Genomic DNA, 18,908 nt, shown 5'->3' with positions numbered 1-18,908 from the left:
TCAGACTGTTTTGTTATGTGTTAGGATTGACTGAAACCAGGCCCAGGAAGCTTAGTCTAACCCAATACTTTTCAACGTTTTTATCTCATGGCACATTTGAACCTATAGTTAAACTTCCATGGCACACCCTGATTATGTTGATCAAAAAAAAAAAAAAGTAAAAAAAAAAATACTGTGCTTTGCACTTCTTTCCTAAATAATTTAATTAGTGATCTTTAAAAAATTTTGTGGCATCTCTAAGACCCTCTCACAGCACACTTGTCTAGCCCGTCACTTCCAGGAGCTCAGTTTCTTTATCCATAAAACAGAAAATTGGATCAAAAGCTTTCTAAGGCTCATTTTAGCTTTGATACTTTAGGATTATAATGAGATAGAAAAAAGTAAAAATAAAAACTATCGAAGTAATACAAATACAGTAGAACCTCCATATAGTTGACCACCTCTCTACATTGACCTAATTTTTAAGTTGACCTAATTTTCATAGAATGGACATGCACCATGTGTATGCATCAGTACAGGAGGCCTAGTTCCTTATGTTGACCCCCCTCTGTATACTGACCAGTTTGTTAGTTAGGCCGCATCAGGGATGATTGCAGGGATATGGAAAGAAACACTGTGTGAATACAGCATCAAGGGAGGAACTTTAGACTTTTTTTCCCTTCAGTACTTATAACAACTTCTACTGCCTCACCCCTACTCCCCCATAGAAATCATTGCAACCAGTACTTGTGGTGGATCTCTTAGATGGGAGGCATAATCTGTGATCTTGAAATAGAGTATTACTAATAATTTAGGTATATTGCGATTATATGAGAAACAAGCCCATCGTCATGGCCGACGTAATAGTGCCACTGGACCAATAATTAAGCTAGCACTAAGTGATTATTGCTACTGATAAGGGCAGCTACTATTTATTAAGTGCTTATTGTGTACTAGCCATATGACATATCTTATCTTGAATCTTGCACGGTCAGTATCATTGCCCATTCTATGTGTAAGAACGTCGCTTGGAGAGTTAATCAAACTGAGCAAGTTCACACAAGTAGCAGAGCCAGGTTTCACATCTTGACCTGTCTGACCTCACACTCAGAGAGCTTTCCAATGAAGATCCTATAATTGTCTCTGCTTAGTAACATAGCCTGTCATTTATTTACTCCTATTTGGATACAGAGCATGTAAATTTAGTTGTTTCTTCTTTGAATTCTTGTAACCCTAACTAAAATTTTCTCTAAAACCTCATATACAAAAGTATCCTCATATATTTGTACATTGTGTGTATATTTTGTGCAAACTAGAAGAATGTCTGTAATTTTTCCTTCATTTCTTACAGTTTCATGGTCCTTTGCTCACCTTGGTTGACCTTGTAGACCTGTGTGTAGATATTTCCAAAGGCTGTGTCTACTTGGAGCAGATGCACTTCATTCACAGGTACAGTGACCTTCTGGATTCAAGGTTCTTATGTATGTTGGCTCAATGATCACTTGTAGTTTGGGTGAAACATGCGATATAATTAAGCATTTTCATTCCTTCAGAATAGCAATACTTTCCATAAAAAAAGTGTCTCTTCTCTGTAGACCTACTAGTGTTACTTCTTTGATCTCTGGAACTTTATTATTATCATTATTAAGTCCAGCTTCTGCCATAGGGATCTGGCAGCTCGGAATTGCCTTGTGTCTGTGAAAGATTATACCAGCCCTTCACGGATAGTGAAGATTGGGGACTTTGGACTCGCAAGGGACATCTATAAAAATGATTACTATAGAAAGAGAGGGGAAGGCCTTCTCCCTGTTCGGTGGATGGCTCCAGAGAGTTTGATGGATGGAATCTTCACTACTCAATCTGATGTATGGTGAGCTTAATGGGCCCCAGAGAAATATGGGTAGAACCATCAAATGTCAGAGCCAGAAGGGACCTTAACTGGACTTCTACTCTGGCTTTTTTTTTTTTTTTTTTGCATTTTTTGGCCAGGGCTGGGTTGGAACCTGCCACCTCTGGCATATGGGGCTGGCGCCTTCCTCCTTGGAGCCACAGGCACCACCCTACTCTTGCTTTTTAACATGAGAAACCAGAGGTTAAGTGATTTGCTTCAAGGTAAAGTGAAAATTGGTGGTTAATGTGGATGATTCTTGGTCTCAGCAGTTTACACCCCTTCCCCAATCAGTTTTGATTCTTTGTTTTAGTATGTTTATGAAATAGACACATTTGCTTCAAGTATTGTATTATACTCCAAAGACATAAAACCTTGTGACTAATGGGAATTGGTACATAGGAATTAACATCTAAGTATGTGCCCAAATGACTACTATTTGGGATGGCTGGTCATTAATTCATAGATAAACTTTAAATCATAGATTACAAAATGAATAGAAGCTTATGGAGGTTTGGACACCTCTTTATTATTTGATCAAGACCCTCATTTTTGCCTGTGGACCCTCACCTTTTGATTAGAACTGCTCAGAACATAATGTAAGGATGTATTCAATGGCTTACACGCTGGACTTGCCCTAGCTAAGTTGGGGTTAAGATAGAACCGGTCCTCAGAGCTTCTAGCTTTGATTCATGCCTGCCCTCCCCATGTTTACCAGCACCCTATCGCTTTCAAACTAGGGGAAAATGGTGAAATGCTTTCTGGCTCACTCCTAGGTTGTCTGCCTGTTGATGCTCCTAAAGCTGTAGGTAAATGGAAGCCTGCAGTAGGGTTTCAGCTAGGGGAGAAACAGAGTAAGCCGGTATGCATGCATGTGTGTATGTGTGAGCATGTGTGTGCCTGTGTGTGCCTGTATGCCCATGTGTGTCTGAGGGTGTGTCTGCGTGTGCATGTGTGGGTGCATATGTGTGTGCGTGTGTGCACATATGCCTGTGTGTGTCTGAGTGTACATGTGTGCATATATGTGTACCTGTGTGTGTGCATGTATGCTCCTGTGTGTCTGAATGTGTGCCTGTGTATGTATGCCCCAGGTGTGTCTGAGTGTACATGTGTGCATGTGTGTGCCTGTGTGTGCATATATGTCCTATGTGTGTCTGTGTGTGCATGTACACTTGTGTGTGTCTGAATGTGTATGTCTGTGGGTATGTGTGCATGTATGCCCCGTGTGTGTCTGAGTGTGTCTGTGTGCACATGTGTGTACCTGTGTGTCTGTATGTCCCTGTGTGTGCACGTGTGCTTCCCAAGCCTCCCTGTCACTTTTGATATGCAGTGCTTATTCTATTTTTTCCTTTTCTTTTTTTTTTTTTTTCAGTTTTGACCGGGGCTAGGCTTAAACACTTTTTCTTAAGGTCAACTTATTTTTAAATCTCCTTTTATGGAACCAATAATATCAAAACACAAAGTAGACCTTGATAGTCTTAGGAAAAATGATGTGGAGAAAATACCATAAACCTGTTTGTAATAAGCATAATTAAAGCCAAGCCTTTCATCTCTTTAGGTCTTTTGGAGTTCTGATATGGGAGATCTTAACTCTCGGTCATCAGCCTTATCCAGCTCATTCCAACCTTGACGTTTTAAACTTTGTGCAAACAGGAGGGAGACTGGAGCCCCCAAGAAATTGTCCTGATGATCTGTAAGTTAATTATGTTAATAGAAGCACCCTAAAAACATGTGTACAAGCAATCTTATGCCTCATTGGTATGGTTTGTTAAAATAAAAACTGGAATTTATTTATTAGTACATCACACAAAAGATGTAAATTGATTATGGCACTTAGTTTACTAAAACATCATCATTTCTTTTTATTTGAATGCGCACATGATATTTTACTCAGAAACAAACTTTTAGAGAGTAAAATATATTTATACTTCTAGTTAAATGAATTACAAATAATAAATTGAAGCCCTCTCTCTTGTGTATATACGTACATATTCATTTCATTTTGGGAGATCTGATTTGACTAATTTCTTAATCTGTATACTAAAAGATTCTACTAAATAGGAACACGTTATTTATAAGTTAGATTGCTTTTGTTGGTATAGCTGATATTGGTGAATGGGAAACAGTATTACTACAAATTATACAGGTTGTGATCTGTATATAAACTTAACACACAGTGACAAGTACAGGTATTAGCAACATTATCAAATTGATCCTGGCCACTATTCAGTTCTAATAGTGATCCTATTAGAAGGGGAGTGATATTAGGTTTAATTATAAAAGAAAAAAATGGCAAGCTACTATGTTGAGAATTAATCTGCCTCTTTATGGACAGCCTCAGCAGAAATAGCATGTCTTGACACTTTTTTTCCAAGAGGCATTTTACTCAAGAAGTTTCTGAAAGAACAAGTAACCCACAAACTCTGTTACATGCTCAGCACCATGCTAAGGGTTGTATGGTTTACAGAGGTCTTTAAACCAGGGCCACAGCTCATCAGCATCTCCGAATATGTTTTGAATGAAAAGACACGGACATGGAGCGTTGGAAGCCAAGCCAACTTGTAATAAAGTGCTAAACTGTGTGGTACAGACAAGTGCAAAAGGAATTAGCAGTATGCGGATGCACCCCCGGCTGTGCTGCCTTGACTATGCTGTGTTATTTACAGGATTATTCAGACAGGAGCCAAAAGATGATTAAGAGCTGGGCACCTTGGTTGGATGTTCTACTGGTGAATGTTCTTGTATTACTTAAAACTTCCAACTAGAAGAAGATTTGAGACACTGCTTGTTTCTGATTCAGGTTTTACAGCCCAGATAGATACACATCTGATCAAGTTTGGTACTAGTGCCTTAAAAAACCTCTTAGGATCTTTTTGGAGGGGGGACATGGGAAAGAATTCTGTAGTTTAAGGGTAAGAATTTATATAAAATTTGAAAACTTGATGTAGAGTTTGAGGAAGAAGAACCCAGCATTGTGAAATAAATTTTAATGAAATAACTACAAATTCATCACTGTTTTGCATCTCCTATATGTCTGTTAAATAATAGACATTTTCCTCACAATTTCAATAGTTCCATTGCACAAAAATTTCCATAAGCTATTAGAATTTTTATCTGGCATGTTCCTCGTCATAATCACACAGTGGTTGAGGACGGACCCCTGAGAAATCAGTCACTGAATTCTACATTTTGACTGATGTGTTGATTGTTTTGTTTGGGGAAGGGAGTAAATAGCAAATTGCTGTTATAAGTTGTTGTGGAGCAGGAAAAGGTGGGTCTATTGACCTTTGCTCTATCTAACAGTATCTAAAAACGCAATTACAAGGAAGAGGAGCAAGGAGTGGTAGAAAACTGCCAGAAAAGTCTTTGTGATGATGAGTGGGGAATAACATTCAATATGGTTTTATCTTAAATAATTTATCAGTTGGATTGCCCTAATCTTTCTAAAAATATAGTTTCCTTGGGACCCACATTTTCCATTGGTGATTTTGAAGTTCATTCGAACATGATTAGTGAAAATGCTCCAAGCCCTGCAGGTGCTGCGTGACTCCTGGAGCCCCATGAAGGGTTAAAGATCCATTGCCAACCAGGAAAACAAGCTGGGCTAGGAGATGGAGCTCTTAGCGATGCCATTCAATCTGGCCATGGCCTTAAGTTGTCATGACAAAGATTAACCACTCTCCTTAGAGTACAGAGGGAAGTGATTTTTATTTGAAGCAGTTTTCTGAGATCACAGGCTCAGCTTAGGGTGTTGAAAGTCTGTGCTGAGCTGTGCTGCACCGTCCATTCACTGCTTAAATGCTCAGCACCTGGGTGCACTCTGGGTCAGGCGAGCCCATCCATGGCTCTGCTGCACTCAGCTATTAATGGAATGCCCGGTTCAGAGCATTCCTGCCTTTCTCTCCACAGCCTGGGATGTAGGCTGGAAAACCCAGCCATCTCTTCACCTTTCAGTTTGCACAACAACCACACCACTCCTGAGAAGAAATGGGATCAAAGGGTAATCTACTTCAAGTAGCGCTCTTTGGGGTTCTATGGCAGACATATCACAGTGGCATCTGGAATTATAGGAGAGCCCCGCAGATGTAGGAGGCAACAATGGGAGAACATACAGGCTTACCACCTATGTTTACTACTTAAAATGTGTACATCTGGATGCTAATTGGGTCTCTCTAGGATTTGGTAGAAGGAGTAGAGAATTCTTGAAATCAGATCCTATGTGCTTTGTTTAAATACCTATAGAAACTTGATACTGAAAGGTACTATGGGGTTTTCATCTGTTGAGCTTTAATTGCTTTGTGAATCCAAAGACTTTAATATTCATAGAGTTTAATATTGAACGTAACTAATGAGTCCTGTGCTATTTTGAAAAAATACTCATGGTAAGTAGAGACATTGGAACCTAACCATTTAGCCAAATGAGATATAAGTAAAATGAATGAGTATTTTTCTGGAATTAGAACAGCCAACCCAGGTTAATGTTAACAAATTTCAAAGCCCTGCACGTTTGTTTAGGGTAATATGTTTGATTATTTGTGACCATCACTTAGTATGCATGATAGGGAATGGTGACAAGTGCATAATTATAAGGGAAGACGCTCCCCATGCCAAAGCTATAGTTGATAATTTACTTGCAAGATATAAGAAACCCTTTTTTATTAGTGCATTCTTAAAAGCATCTTCATTTTATGATATTGCACTGCCAATTTACTGTGGAGAACACGTGTTGTATTCTTTATTTTTAGATGACTATTGCTTTATGTAACTCATCTTTTTTTAGTCTTCATTTGCCTCTGGATAGTGGAACAAAAAGATTTTATACACTAACAGGTCTTATGTGTTTGTTATGAGTCAAACACATGTCAAAGTTAAGTAGAGAATAATGATTAGATTTAATGTAAATGAAAGTCTCCATAGATAAAAAGTTAGGAATATCTGCTTCAGCAAATCACATAGATTAAATATGAGGCTGAACTTTTGGAGGGCAGAGTGAGTGGGTGTAGGGCAAGTGGCTAAATGGCTTTTCTCCCCTTCCTCTTCTTCCCTCTCCCTCCTTTCTTTCCTTCCCTCCCTCCCTCCCTTCATAATTTCCATTAAGTATCCTTTGTAGAATGAAGCAGATTATAAATAAATAAAATAAGTATAGTAGTCTCCCCATATTCACAGGGGATATGGTCCAAGACCCCCAGTAGACACCTGAAACTAGATAGCATCAAACCCTATCTATACCATGTTTTTGATTGTGTAACCAGGTAATGTATATAGTGTAGATGTGCTGGGCAAAGGGACAATTTATGTCCCAGATAGGACAGAGAGGGATGGCATGAGAGTTAATCAGAAAAGCACCCAATTTAAACTTGTTTATTCAATTGTTTATTTCTCGAATTTTCCATTTCGTATTTTCAGACTGCTGTTGACCGAGAGTGACTGAAACTGTGGAAAGCAAAAGCATGGATGGGGGCGGAGTGGGCGGAACAACTGTAAACATGACATAATTGAAATATGACAAGTCTTGAGAGACTATGTCTTGGCAGTATTTTTGAATCACCACTTTATTTTCAGAAGGGAAATTCCTCCTGTGGGGAATTATAATACTTTACTTTGTCCTTTCAACTAAGAGGGCAACCCTTAGATTGCCCTCTTCAAGTTCCTACTTTATTGGTTTAAATTCTATGATCTAATATCAGTCATATTATTTCAAAATCTAATGATTCTTAACTGAGGTCTTTGTATTGTCCCTGTTTCTAAATGACACAGGTTATAAAGAAATATGTAGAAGATTAGGTTGTCTTTTGGTTATTTCTAAGCTATTATTCTATTTATTTATTTATTAAAAAAATTTTTTTTGAGACAGTCCTTAACTGGGTGGCCCTGGGTAAAGTGCTGTCATATCATAATAGTTCACAGCAACCTCAAACTCTTGGGCTCAAGTGATCCTCTTGCCTTAGCCTCCTCAGTAGCTGGGACTATAGGGCTCACCACCATGCCTGGCCAATTTTTCTATTTTTAGTAGAGCCAGGGTCTCCCTCTTGCTCAGGCTGGTCTCAAACTCTTGAGCTCAAACAATCGACCCGCCTTGGGCTCTCAAAGTGCTAGCATTACAAGCATGAGCCATCTCACCCAGTCAATAATTATGATTTTTTTAAAAAGAGCCAAGTTCAGTATGCTACATCCAGAATATAAATTGTATATGTCTTATATATGAAAAGTTATCAGCTCAATGCATTAAAAAAGTCCAGTATTAGTTTTCCTCATACTATTCTGCTACTGAGTACCAATTCTGACCTGAGTACCTGTCAAGAAATGAAATAAATTTATGGCACATCTCTTGGGGGCAGGACACAAATACAAGAGGGACTTTATCTAACAAATGCAATCAGTGTAACCTAATTCTTTGTTAACCTAACCCTCAATGAATCCCAAACAATAAAAAAAAGAAAAAGAAAAAAATAATAAGCATGTATAAAAAAGGAAATGAAATAAATGAAAGTGGAGTTTGCCTCATTATTTTATAATTCCTAAAATAGATACTACCTATTTAAAATACGTCACCTATAAAGATTTCTGGGCCATTGTCACCTGGAGGTTGAATATTATCTTACTCTAGTTCCACTGGCATTACCTTAGTCCAAACAATCATTATCTGTTACCTAGCTGTCTTTAATAGCTTCCAACTTGCCCCTCTATAACCCACTGTCCACATATCAGCTAGAATAATCCTTTAAAAATATAGAGCTCATGCCTGCCTCAAAACCTTCAAAGGCTTCCCGCTGTGGTGTCTTAAAATCTGGCTCTTTGCCTAGTCTCTGAGACCTCCATGGTCTCGCCTTTGTCCTCTGATCTCATCTCATGCTCTCCACTCAATGACCACACTTTGGTGACACTGGCTTACTTTCAGATTCTACTGTGTGCCAACCTCTTTCCAAATTTAGGACTTTACACATGCTTTTCCCCTGTTGTAGTGAGTTCCCTGACTCCCATCCACACCCTATTCCCATGACTAGCATCTTATTTTCCTACAAAGTTCTGAATGTCATCTCTGCAGAGGGGCCTTCTTAGAGCAACTTCCCCAAAACATTTTCTGTCTATCAGAATCACACTTGTTTTCATTAGTGCTTTGTAAATAACTTGTCATCATTTGTAATTGCACATTTATATGTTGATATAGTAGTATTAGTATTTTAAATACCCAATATATGTTTCTATATTAGTTCTCTCTCCCTGCCTTATAGATCCAGAAAGTCAAAAAAGAGAGCAAGTATTTGATCTTTTTGTTCGGTTAGTAGACTTGAAGAGGAGACTTGGAGGAAAGAGGAGCTACCTGGCTCCTTGTTAATGTATTAAGTGCCAAGTGCTAATTGTATGTATGCAACACATGGTTTTATATAAGGATAGTTTAATAAAAAGAAGCAGCAAGTGGAATTTTTACCCCTTCTGAGCCCTGGGGAAATTCTCCTGATTCTCGGGAATCAGAGAGAAGAGAATGACAGATAAAGACAGGAGGGTGAAATGTTGGATATCTGGGTCCCGAAACTCCCCTCTGCAGACTTCAGTTAGATTACCAAGGGCATGGAGCAACTGCCCAACCCCTCCCAGGAGGATGGCAAGGAGATCATTGAGCAGGGTCCCGTATTTTGACAAGGGGAGGCCCAGCATCATGACGTGTTCAGACAGAGAAGTCTAGCTTATGCTTCCAGACTTCCATCATTTCCCATAGAGTGTGAACATTTGGTTGAAAGCCAGAGATTCTGCCAAGGAGTGCCCTGTGAGCTTACAACAGAACAGAAATGGACTGTCTGAGCCTTGTCAACAGGTACAGGTCACAGTAAAGTCTCTGAGAATCCTCCAGCTAGAGAGAGAAAAGGGAGGACCAGTTTAGTGGGGAAGGGCCAAGAAAGTAGGAAAAAAATTTATGGACTGCTGGTAGTACCTGAGGCCTTCAGAATGAACCAGACCAGTCACTCCTTATTCATTCCAGATTGGCCACTGAGACCAGAGAAGATCCAAAGGGCACAGTAGGTTCCAAAGGATCCTTTATTGTGCCACTAGAAATCACATAAGCCTCTTGTCCAACATAAAACCTGATGCTATCTTGGGAAGGGAAGGTGGGGATGACCTGAAAGTAAGATAGACTGGATTATTATCTGGAAAAAACTGGATATTACTTAAAAAGATTATTTAAAATAGCAGATGGACTACGTTGGTTATAAACTGTTGTACTAAATAAAGTTGCTTCTGCTAGGTGGGACTCTGAAGAAGAACTATTACTTACATACAACATATAGAGTTATTTTTATTCATATAAGCTGTGGTGTGACGTATTTTTTACCCTCTTACATTTACATGTCACCTATAAGGACAGGAGCCAGATGGCCACATTGCTAGCTCCTAACGCAAAACTGGTATAAAGTAAGTGTTTGAAATCTTTGCTGAGTGAACAAATGAACACTAGTTCAAAGTGCTGCACAGATGTTTATTAGACAACTATTAAGGAAAAGTAACGCTTAATCGGCCAGCTATGAATGTCTGGGGAACTTGGTCTCTTGATTAACCTGACTGCATAGTAGAGTGTACACAGCATGTGGTGTCAAATCCGGTTCTGTCTCTGGTTCTGCCACTAAGTGTCTGTGTGCAGTGAAGTAATCTTTTAAATCTCACCTTCTTCAATAATTTTTACAGGTGTTAGTTTCCTTATATGTTGAGTAGATATTTTCCAATCATCTGTTTATCCATTTGTTTATTTGGATTAATAACTGTTGCACTAATACCAGCTTTTCAAAAGAAAGATATTATCTAATAAAGATAGTAATATCATAGCCCACTCCTAAGAAGCAAAAGCCTTTGTTCTGACTCGTGGTACATAAATTCATATTAATTGTGGGAATCTGGTAATAACTCAAATTCTTTTCGCTTCTAAAATGACCTTATCTAGCTTTTTAGTAATGATATCCAGTCACCATTTGCTTTCTCATCTTTACCCATATATCCAGGTGGAATTTGATGATTCACTGCTGGGCTCAAGATCCTGACCGAAGGCCTACTTTCCATAGAATTCAAGAGCAGCTTCAGTTATTCAGAAATTTTTCCTTAAATAGTATTTCTCAGTGCAAAGATGAAGCAAACACCAGTGGAGTCATAAATGAAGGCTTTGAAGGTAAGTTTGATTCTTCAGAATTTTCTAGTGTCCTCTCCACTGTGAACTGAACAAGGTTAAAATGGGATGTACACACAAGGCATTTGAAAGTAGGTAAGAATAATAATATGCGGGTGCCACTATCATCATGATTAAGTGTTTGTTTTTATTAAGCACCTTATTTTTAAAGATCTATTCATATTGCTATGGACATATCTAACCCTTTGCTTCTAACTGCTGGGTAATTTTGCTACAATTATTGTAGGTTTTGCTAAAATCTAATGTGAGTCTGTGATTTCAGTATCTTGGTAAATAAGACAATAATCTTCTGGAACCATTGTATGGTGATGGAAACAGACTAAGCCTTTTAGTTCAATCTATAGTAAGACACAGAATTAGAACATGTTAGTTAATTAATTTCCAAAATCAGATTTACCATATGCTCACCTAATTTGCTGCAGAAAAGGGATTTTTTAAATGTTCCTCTTCAGCTGCTCTAGAATACCTTCTTTTTATCAAAAGTTTGAGAGGCTCTTTGTTTATTTAACTTCAGACATTCTTGCTTAGAAATAAACCTGACAAGATGGGCCCTAACTCAGAATCTCTTAGAAATTAGGCCTCTTGGTATTGGCAGTGACTGACTGTAAGAGGGCTGATGGCTATGTGACACACATCTCCTCTCACTGTGTAGCACAATGAGACCTTCCCCTTGACAGCTGATTTGGAGATTCTATAAGAGAGCACAGGTAGTTGTATGCCTTTGACCAAAAAGCAGTCCTTCTCTATTGGGGATGGTCGTCATCTTCAACCAAGTGCGCAGCTTCAGGAGGGGCACATGTGAAGCAGTGAGGGAGGAAAGGGACACCTGCCTAGCCAGATGGGTCAGCTGAAGCCATCCTGGGCATCAATAAGGTAATAGATATCACAGCCAGATGACTGTCATGTCTGAGACCTTCACCTTGACTAACGCACTTGACTAACAGCTGGGAAAAAAGCAGCCAAAGCCTGAGGACAAATACCTACTTGTCTAGTGCTTCTGACTACACATTTTGGGCAACTTTGGATCATATTATGAACATACAACTCAGAGTATGTAACTTCTTTGATGTGAACTGCTAAATGACAGATTAAAAGGCCCGTGCTTGCTTTGGCCATGCACCATGACCCTCATGAGAACAGCCTTGTTAATAGCCTCATGTTGGCTCCACGCACTCTCTCATCTTGGGCCTGAGCTGACTCTGAGAGTGCCAATGGCAGGGCACTTTAGAGTGACAGCTGCTACTGCAACCCCATCCTTATAGAGGGTTCTTCACACAGCTTTGCCTATATGAAGATCACATGGAATTTGGAAAAATATATCCTTTCTCATTTTCTAAGCATTTACTTAATAGAAGATTTTTCTGAATTAAATTTCGATAATTAAAAAAACTGATTTCAACAGATAGGTGTTGACTTTCAGGAAGGCATAGTGGTAAGCACCTGTATCTAATGTGTTCCACTTGTCTGTTTTAATGAAAAAGGAAAGGGTGAGAATAGTTATTTCCCTTGAGAAAGTGGAGTCAGTTCCTTTAATTTTGTATGCAAAGCTTCATAGAGAACCAAGATTTTACTGGTGATTTGGAAAGCTGCTCTCAGCATAGGACGAGAAAGATGGGTGACACAAGTTCACTACTGAATAATAACATTTTCCTCAAGCCATTTGAATCTGCTCTTGCCTGGCCTGTTTTTTATTTGTTACAGCCTCACATATAGAAATTTTAGAAGAGCCACGATCTACAGTGGTGTGCCAATATGTAAAATGATTGTTCCTAAGGCAGACAAATGGCTGTGGGTGGTTGAGTGGATGTATGGATATCGGAAAGGTAAACACAACACAGCTTTGCTCACTTGGCATTGAAAGCCTGTTTTCCTCACTAAATCACTGTTTTTATCTTTAGAAAACAGAACTCTACTGAGAAGACTCAAATTTGTGAATATCATATTTATTAGCTTTATAGATTAAGCACAATTAATTATATTTTAAAGGTTTAAAAAAGAATTTAATGTTATTTTATATCAACCTTAAAAGGGACTCCTGGCTTGGCACCCATAGCTTCAGGTGCCAGCCACATACACCAGGGATGGTGAGTTTGAACTCAGCCTGGGCCTGCTAAACAACAACTACAAAAGAAAAAAAAAGCTGGGCGCTGTGACGGGCACCTGTAGTCCCAGCTACTTGGGAGGCTGAGACAAGAGAATTGCTTAAGCCCAAGAGTTTGAGGTTGCTGTGAGCTGTGATGCTACAGCATCCTACAGAGGGTGACACAGTGAGACTCTGTCTAAAAAAAAAGTGACTCCTGATTCCTTCCTGGTTTTCCTTCTAACTTTTCTAGTAATTATTCTCAATAACTGCTATTGCTATCTTATTTTATAACTCTACCTACATTTTTTTTTTTTTTTTTTGCTGTTTTTGGCAGGGACTGGGTTTGAACCTGCCACCTCCAGCATATGGGGCTGGCACCCTACTCCTTTGAGCCACAGGTGCTGCCCTCTACCTACATTTTTAAGATCTTTAATGTAAAAGTAATTTATGTTTTTGTTAAAAATACATAAAATGATCTAAGCAGAGTAAAAAGTATATGTTTTCTCATTTCTCCCTATCCAGTTCTTGGAGCTAGCCATTGTTAATAATTTGGTTGCATACTTGTGGATCTTTTATGTGCATATATAACTGTTTACAGAAATGTTTATATGTGTTTTCATATATACTGGCAGGAATCAGCGATAAAATTTATGTAATCCAGAGGAATTAGATTCTCATGTCAGTTATTCACGATTTTTTCTTATAGATAAACTTAGTTTTATCTATAGGTTAAGGACTTATAGATAAGGACTTGGTGAACAGATGATTTTCTATTGCATCTTCTGCCAGAAGCCACAAACACTCTGTTATTAATGAGAGTGAATCCTCGTTCTCTAGGAGTCCAGGGGAAGGATGCTGAGTCCAACACAGTGGCAGAGGGAGAGTCAAGAAAAGCCACAGGGAGGAGATACTTCTAAGCTGGGACCTGTAGGGAGGTGAGAAAAAAGTACTTCAGGTTAGAAGGAGCAGGACACAGAAAGGCATGGAGTACCAGGTTATCATAGATGAGGGTGGGAAATGGCAAATGATGAAACTGAAGGGATGTGGCTTATACTAACCAAAGTGAGATGAAAATTAATAAAAGCTGAATTAATGAGTGGTAACAAGTGTAGAGAGAGGAAAAGTGAGTCCAGAATTATGACAGAGGTAGGTATGATAGGACTTGGTGACCGATTGGGTGAGGAAGGGAGAAGATGACAATGATTCCCAGAGCTTTGAGGAACCAGGTGAAAAGCAGTTCTGTTCCCAAAGAGGAGGAACAGCTTTGCTGTGGTTTGAGTTGGTTGTGGGTTCTCTAAGTGGAGAAGCAGAGGACAGAGTTGAGAGGGTTTGTGCTTAGTTGAAAGGATTATTCTGTAAATGTAGATGGCTGAAGTCATGCGTGTAGATGAGGTCATTAAATTACAGTGCAGTATAAAAAGAGAGTACACAGAGGATAGGACCCAGAGAACAGTCCATTTAGGAGGGACTAACAAAGAGGGATGGTAGACAGGAGGAGAAGGGAAGAGGGAAGGCAGAAGAAGCTATTGTCATGGAAACCTGAAGGAAAATGGTTCACAAAGCAGGGTGTGGTCAAATGTTATGAGAGGTAAAGCATTCCAGAAGGATGCGCGGATTCTGCAGCTGACTTGTATATTAAAATTCAATTCTTTGCTCATGGAATCCTTTCCTTTTAAAGTGTTGAAGACATTTTACAAAAATCACAGAGGCTCCTGACAGACAATGAATATAAATCCTAAAGAATGTAAAGAGATATAGAAATCACAAAAAAATTAATAATCAAATCACCATAATGGGTGAGAATGGGTCCAAGAGCTTAGATTTACGTTGCGTTCTACCAGAAGTCTCCATGGACCCTTGAGCTAGGGTTGCATTGCCTAGTTCATCTACAAGGCTGAGACAGATAACAAACAGTGCTCACCCTAACTATCCAGAGCAAAAGTCTTCCTGTGGAAGGTTTTAATTACAGTCATAGCTAATTTTGTTATAGAACTTTCTGTGTGCCACTCACTGCTGTATGCAGGTTAATTCATTAAACCCTAATAACATCCTCATGAAATGAATATTATTATTAACACTATTTTACAGACAAGAAAACGAAGGTTTCCAACTTGCCCATGATTATACCGCTGAGATGGGGCCAGAATTTAGCTCTATCTAGAGGCTTGGCTCTCAGCCTTCATAAAGCTAGGGCTGTGGTAAAGAAACTGTCCACACATTCTCCTCAGTTATGTCATCAATGGTGTGCTACGCCACTAGGTATAAGGAAGGAAATTATTGCTTATGGCCTGCTAGAAAAGTTACACCATTTTTGTCCTGGTTATGCCAAATTTATTTAGAGGCCAAGTTGTTGGCAGAAGGAATTAAGATTCTAAACAATATTCATAAAAATAGAGAAGCAGGCATAAATATTCAGAATAATGAAGCAGGAAGAGTCTAAAAGGGCATCTAATCAAATGATGATGATTTAGACAGAAAGAAGCAATTCTGGGCTGTATAGTTTTAGTAAAAGAAAAAAATCATCATTTCATTACTTCAAATGAACGTAAATCTACAAGGAATATAAATCCTAAAGAATGTAAAGAGATACAGAAATCACAAAAATTTAATAATCAAAATTATAATTGAACAAGAGAGGTAGGGAACAGAGAAAAAATAGAAAGGAAGGGTTGAAATAGTGGGGCAGTCCCTTGAAAGCAAGCCTAGACTTAATTATGTTTTTAATAAAAGAGAATGTGTTTAATAATAGTTTGCTGCTCTGCAGACTGGTGGGCATTTTTAGCCAAGCAATAAGACGTCTGTCATAATTGTTGTTGTGGGAGATACATAAGAAGTTAAGAAAAACCAAGAAAAGGACTTTTTTTTTTCAGACACAAATGGGGGGGCCTTAGGATTACAGGGAGCAGTAATAACCATGCCTGTCCTGTGGTCCTACTGACCTAATGGGGTGGAAAAGGGATAGAGAGAGAAGATTAGTAACATATCTGGGCATCTAGTAAAAATATCCCAGTGACTTCATCCAAACATTTGTGTAAACATCACCTCATCAGTCCCAGAGAGTTCTACAGGAAACAAATCTAAATGCTCTCTGCTGTTCTAAACATAGCCAGTCAGCCGGCCTATGTCTCGCCTGTAAATACCCTGTCTTCCTTGGAAGTCTTTATTTTAATATTTCCTCCTTAAAGAGGGTGTGGAGTGCATGCTGTTTTCGTTCTTGATATCTTCTTTACAGTCTAACCCATAGGCTTTCTATGAAATAATGTTTAAATAAAAATAAACAACACAAAACAACCTCTTCCTGGGGCCATAGTCTCGCCGAAGCTTTTCATGCAACACGAAGACGTACTAATTGCTGAAGGCTTGCCAGGGTCAAGTTACTAAATATTGCTCTAAGAACCATGAGGCAGTAAAATAGTTAGCTAATGATTTTTCTTTGACGCATGACAAGAGAACTTGCAAAATCAATTTATTCGCCTCATATTAAAGAGTCGTTTCAAATAACTCAACGAGCAAAAAGATAAATTAACAATTAAAATAATGTTTGGGTAGGAAGTTTTCTAATCTGCTGTTTAATTTTTTGATGATATGGCAATGATGCAGCTGAAATGAATGGGTGGACTACATGGTAGATTTCAATTTTTGTTCAAATTCTGAACTTTTCTTTAACCCACTTTCATTAAGCCCTTCCAGAACATCCCGATTTCCTCAACTGTCTGAGCCACTGGACTACTTAAAGTTGAATATTTCATTTCTTCCTATTTTTGATATTTTCTATTGCTGTTGTTACATATACCAAGTTAACCTTAGGAATTTCTCAACAGCTTAGTACATATTCACAACAGCTGACTCCTTTAGGTGTAGGTGTTCAACATGTAGGCATGAACCAAAGGTGGTATCTGAAAAAGTTATTTCTATTGGGGAGATATTTTACAGCACTAACTATTCATGGAGTTTAAAATATACTATGATTAGGTTTCAACAATGAAGAGAAAAAGGAGATGAGGCCAAGGAGCCTGTGAGCCTGTTTGGCCATCTTGTTCTTCAACAGTTCCAGGGGCTGCAACCGAAATGCACACTCAGTGTTACAGAGCAGGGATGCAGCTCATATGCTCTACAGTAAAATATGCTTTGTAGTTCAGGTGTGAAGCTTGATAAATAGGTAGAGTTACTAAAATTCCATCAAGAAAAAATAGGTATAATGGGTGTTATTTCCTTAGTCTTTTGAGATTATTTCATTTTCCCCAAATTTCAATTTAAGTTCATTGCATATTTACTAAACTTCCAAATATACTAAGGCTTGTACATCAGGGCGGAGCACAGGAACAACTTTGTTTCATTCACTGGTGTATCATAAATACCTGGATCACAGCCTGGCATGTGGTTGGCATTCAGGAATAGTATCTTACTGGGTGATTAAATTACTAAATCTACAGAATTAAGTCTTTAAAAGTAGACATTTTAGCTCCTCTTGGAAGAGTGAATATTTTACACACCAGGGGCCATCCTAGGCCCTTAATTCTTATCACAAAGATCATGACCTGTTCCACTTGTTAAGGCAGAGTTAATCGCATATGTGCTGCCACCATATTTAATCTATTCCTCTATTAGAGCTCACACTACCTTCTATATATCTGCTTCTCTGCAAGACTGCAATTGCCTCAAGGAACAGAGAACAATTCTTGTTTGTCTCTGTACTCCCAGAACTTAGCAGTGCTCATAAATGTTTCCTAAGCAAATGTGTCAAGTTGGTCTTGCTGTAATTCTCATACAGCCTATTATTACGAATAAGTGAAAACAAATACACGCTAGAATAACTTTTCTATTTTTTCACAGGTGAAGTTGGCAATATGATCTGTTTGAATTCAGGTGACATTATGTCCATCGCTTTAATGGAAACTAAGAATCAAGAAGGGTTAAACTACATGGTCCTTGCTACAGAATGCAGCCAACATGAAGAAAATTCAGAGGGTCTTCTAGGCTCTCAGGAATCTGAACCTTATGGTCCAAAGAAAGAAGAGAAGGAACCGCATGCAGACAAAGATTTCTGCCAAGAAAAACAAGTGGCTTACTACCCTCCTGGCATGCCTGAAGGCCTGAACTATGCCTGTCTCACACACAGTGGATGCGGAGATGGGTCTGATTAACAGCCCTGTTTGGGAAAGGCAGAGATGAGATCCACACTCTCACTAAGTAGATACTGAAAGAAAACTCTAGTAGAATGATAGACGTCATGGTGGTCTGTGATTCCCAATGAACACTGTAAAGTTCCAGCGTTCCAATCTCGGTTCTGAGAGCCATTTGGTTTGAGTCATAACAAACAATCCCCATACCAACTGCCTGACCTTCAGTAGAATTATGAGATGAACCACAAGCACGTGGAAAGCTTAGGAAGACGCCTAAGTCTAGAAGGGAAGCACTGGCTCTGCCTCTCCCTGGAGGTCCCCTAAGCCATTGCCCACCCGTTAGTCTGGGCTGTGATAAAACATCTTAGCCGGATGGTTAGAGATAGAAATAGGTCTGTTCAGGGACCTGAAGGAGAAGAATAGGAAGTAGGCTTAGTGTGGCCGACAGAACTACAGATAATGTCAAAGAGTAAAGAGGAAATGACAAATAACTCCACAAATACAGAGGAAACCAGCACCTGTGATGTGAGAAAACACTTGGAAAGCTATTACTACAACAAAATGTTTTTAATCATTGCTATAAAATATGTTTTTGCTATTCTCTTTATTTCAAAATATTACAGGATTTACAAATAGATGGCTTTTGTAATGCTTGAGGCAGGG

General features: G+C 38.8%; 1 protein-coding gene across 1 annotated transcript in view; it reads left to right on the top strand.

The window, feature by feature from the left end:
• The window catches only part of ROS1 (ROS proto-oncogene 1, receptor tyrosine kinase), a 112,666-nt gene extending 94,371 nt beyond the window's left edge, over nt 1-18,295 (top strand). The window contains 5 exon segments of the mRNA XM_003781621.2: nt 1,331-1,428; nt 1,646-1,849; nt 3,426-3,560; nt 10,858-11,021; nt 17,956-18,295. Coding sequence (XP_003781669.1) covers nt 1,331-1,428; nt 1,646-1,849; nt 3,426-3,560; nt 10,858-11,021; nt 17,956-18,266 — 912 coding nt within the window. The 3' untranslated portion in view covers nt 18,267-18,295.
• The last annotated feature ends 613 nt before the right edge of the window (nt 18,296-18,908 follow it).

This window comes from Otolemur garnettii, unplaced genomic scaffold, assembly GCF_000181295.1.
Source record: "Otolemur garnettii isolate 467f Iridium unplaced genomic scaffold, OtoGar3 scaffold00002, whole genome shotgun sequence".
NCBI classification, from domain to species: Eukaryota; Metazoa; Chordata; class Mammalia; order Primates; family Galagidae; genus Otolemur; species Otolemur garnettii.
This window is presented reverse-complemented; position numbering and strand designations above follow the sequence as displayed.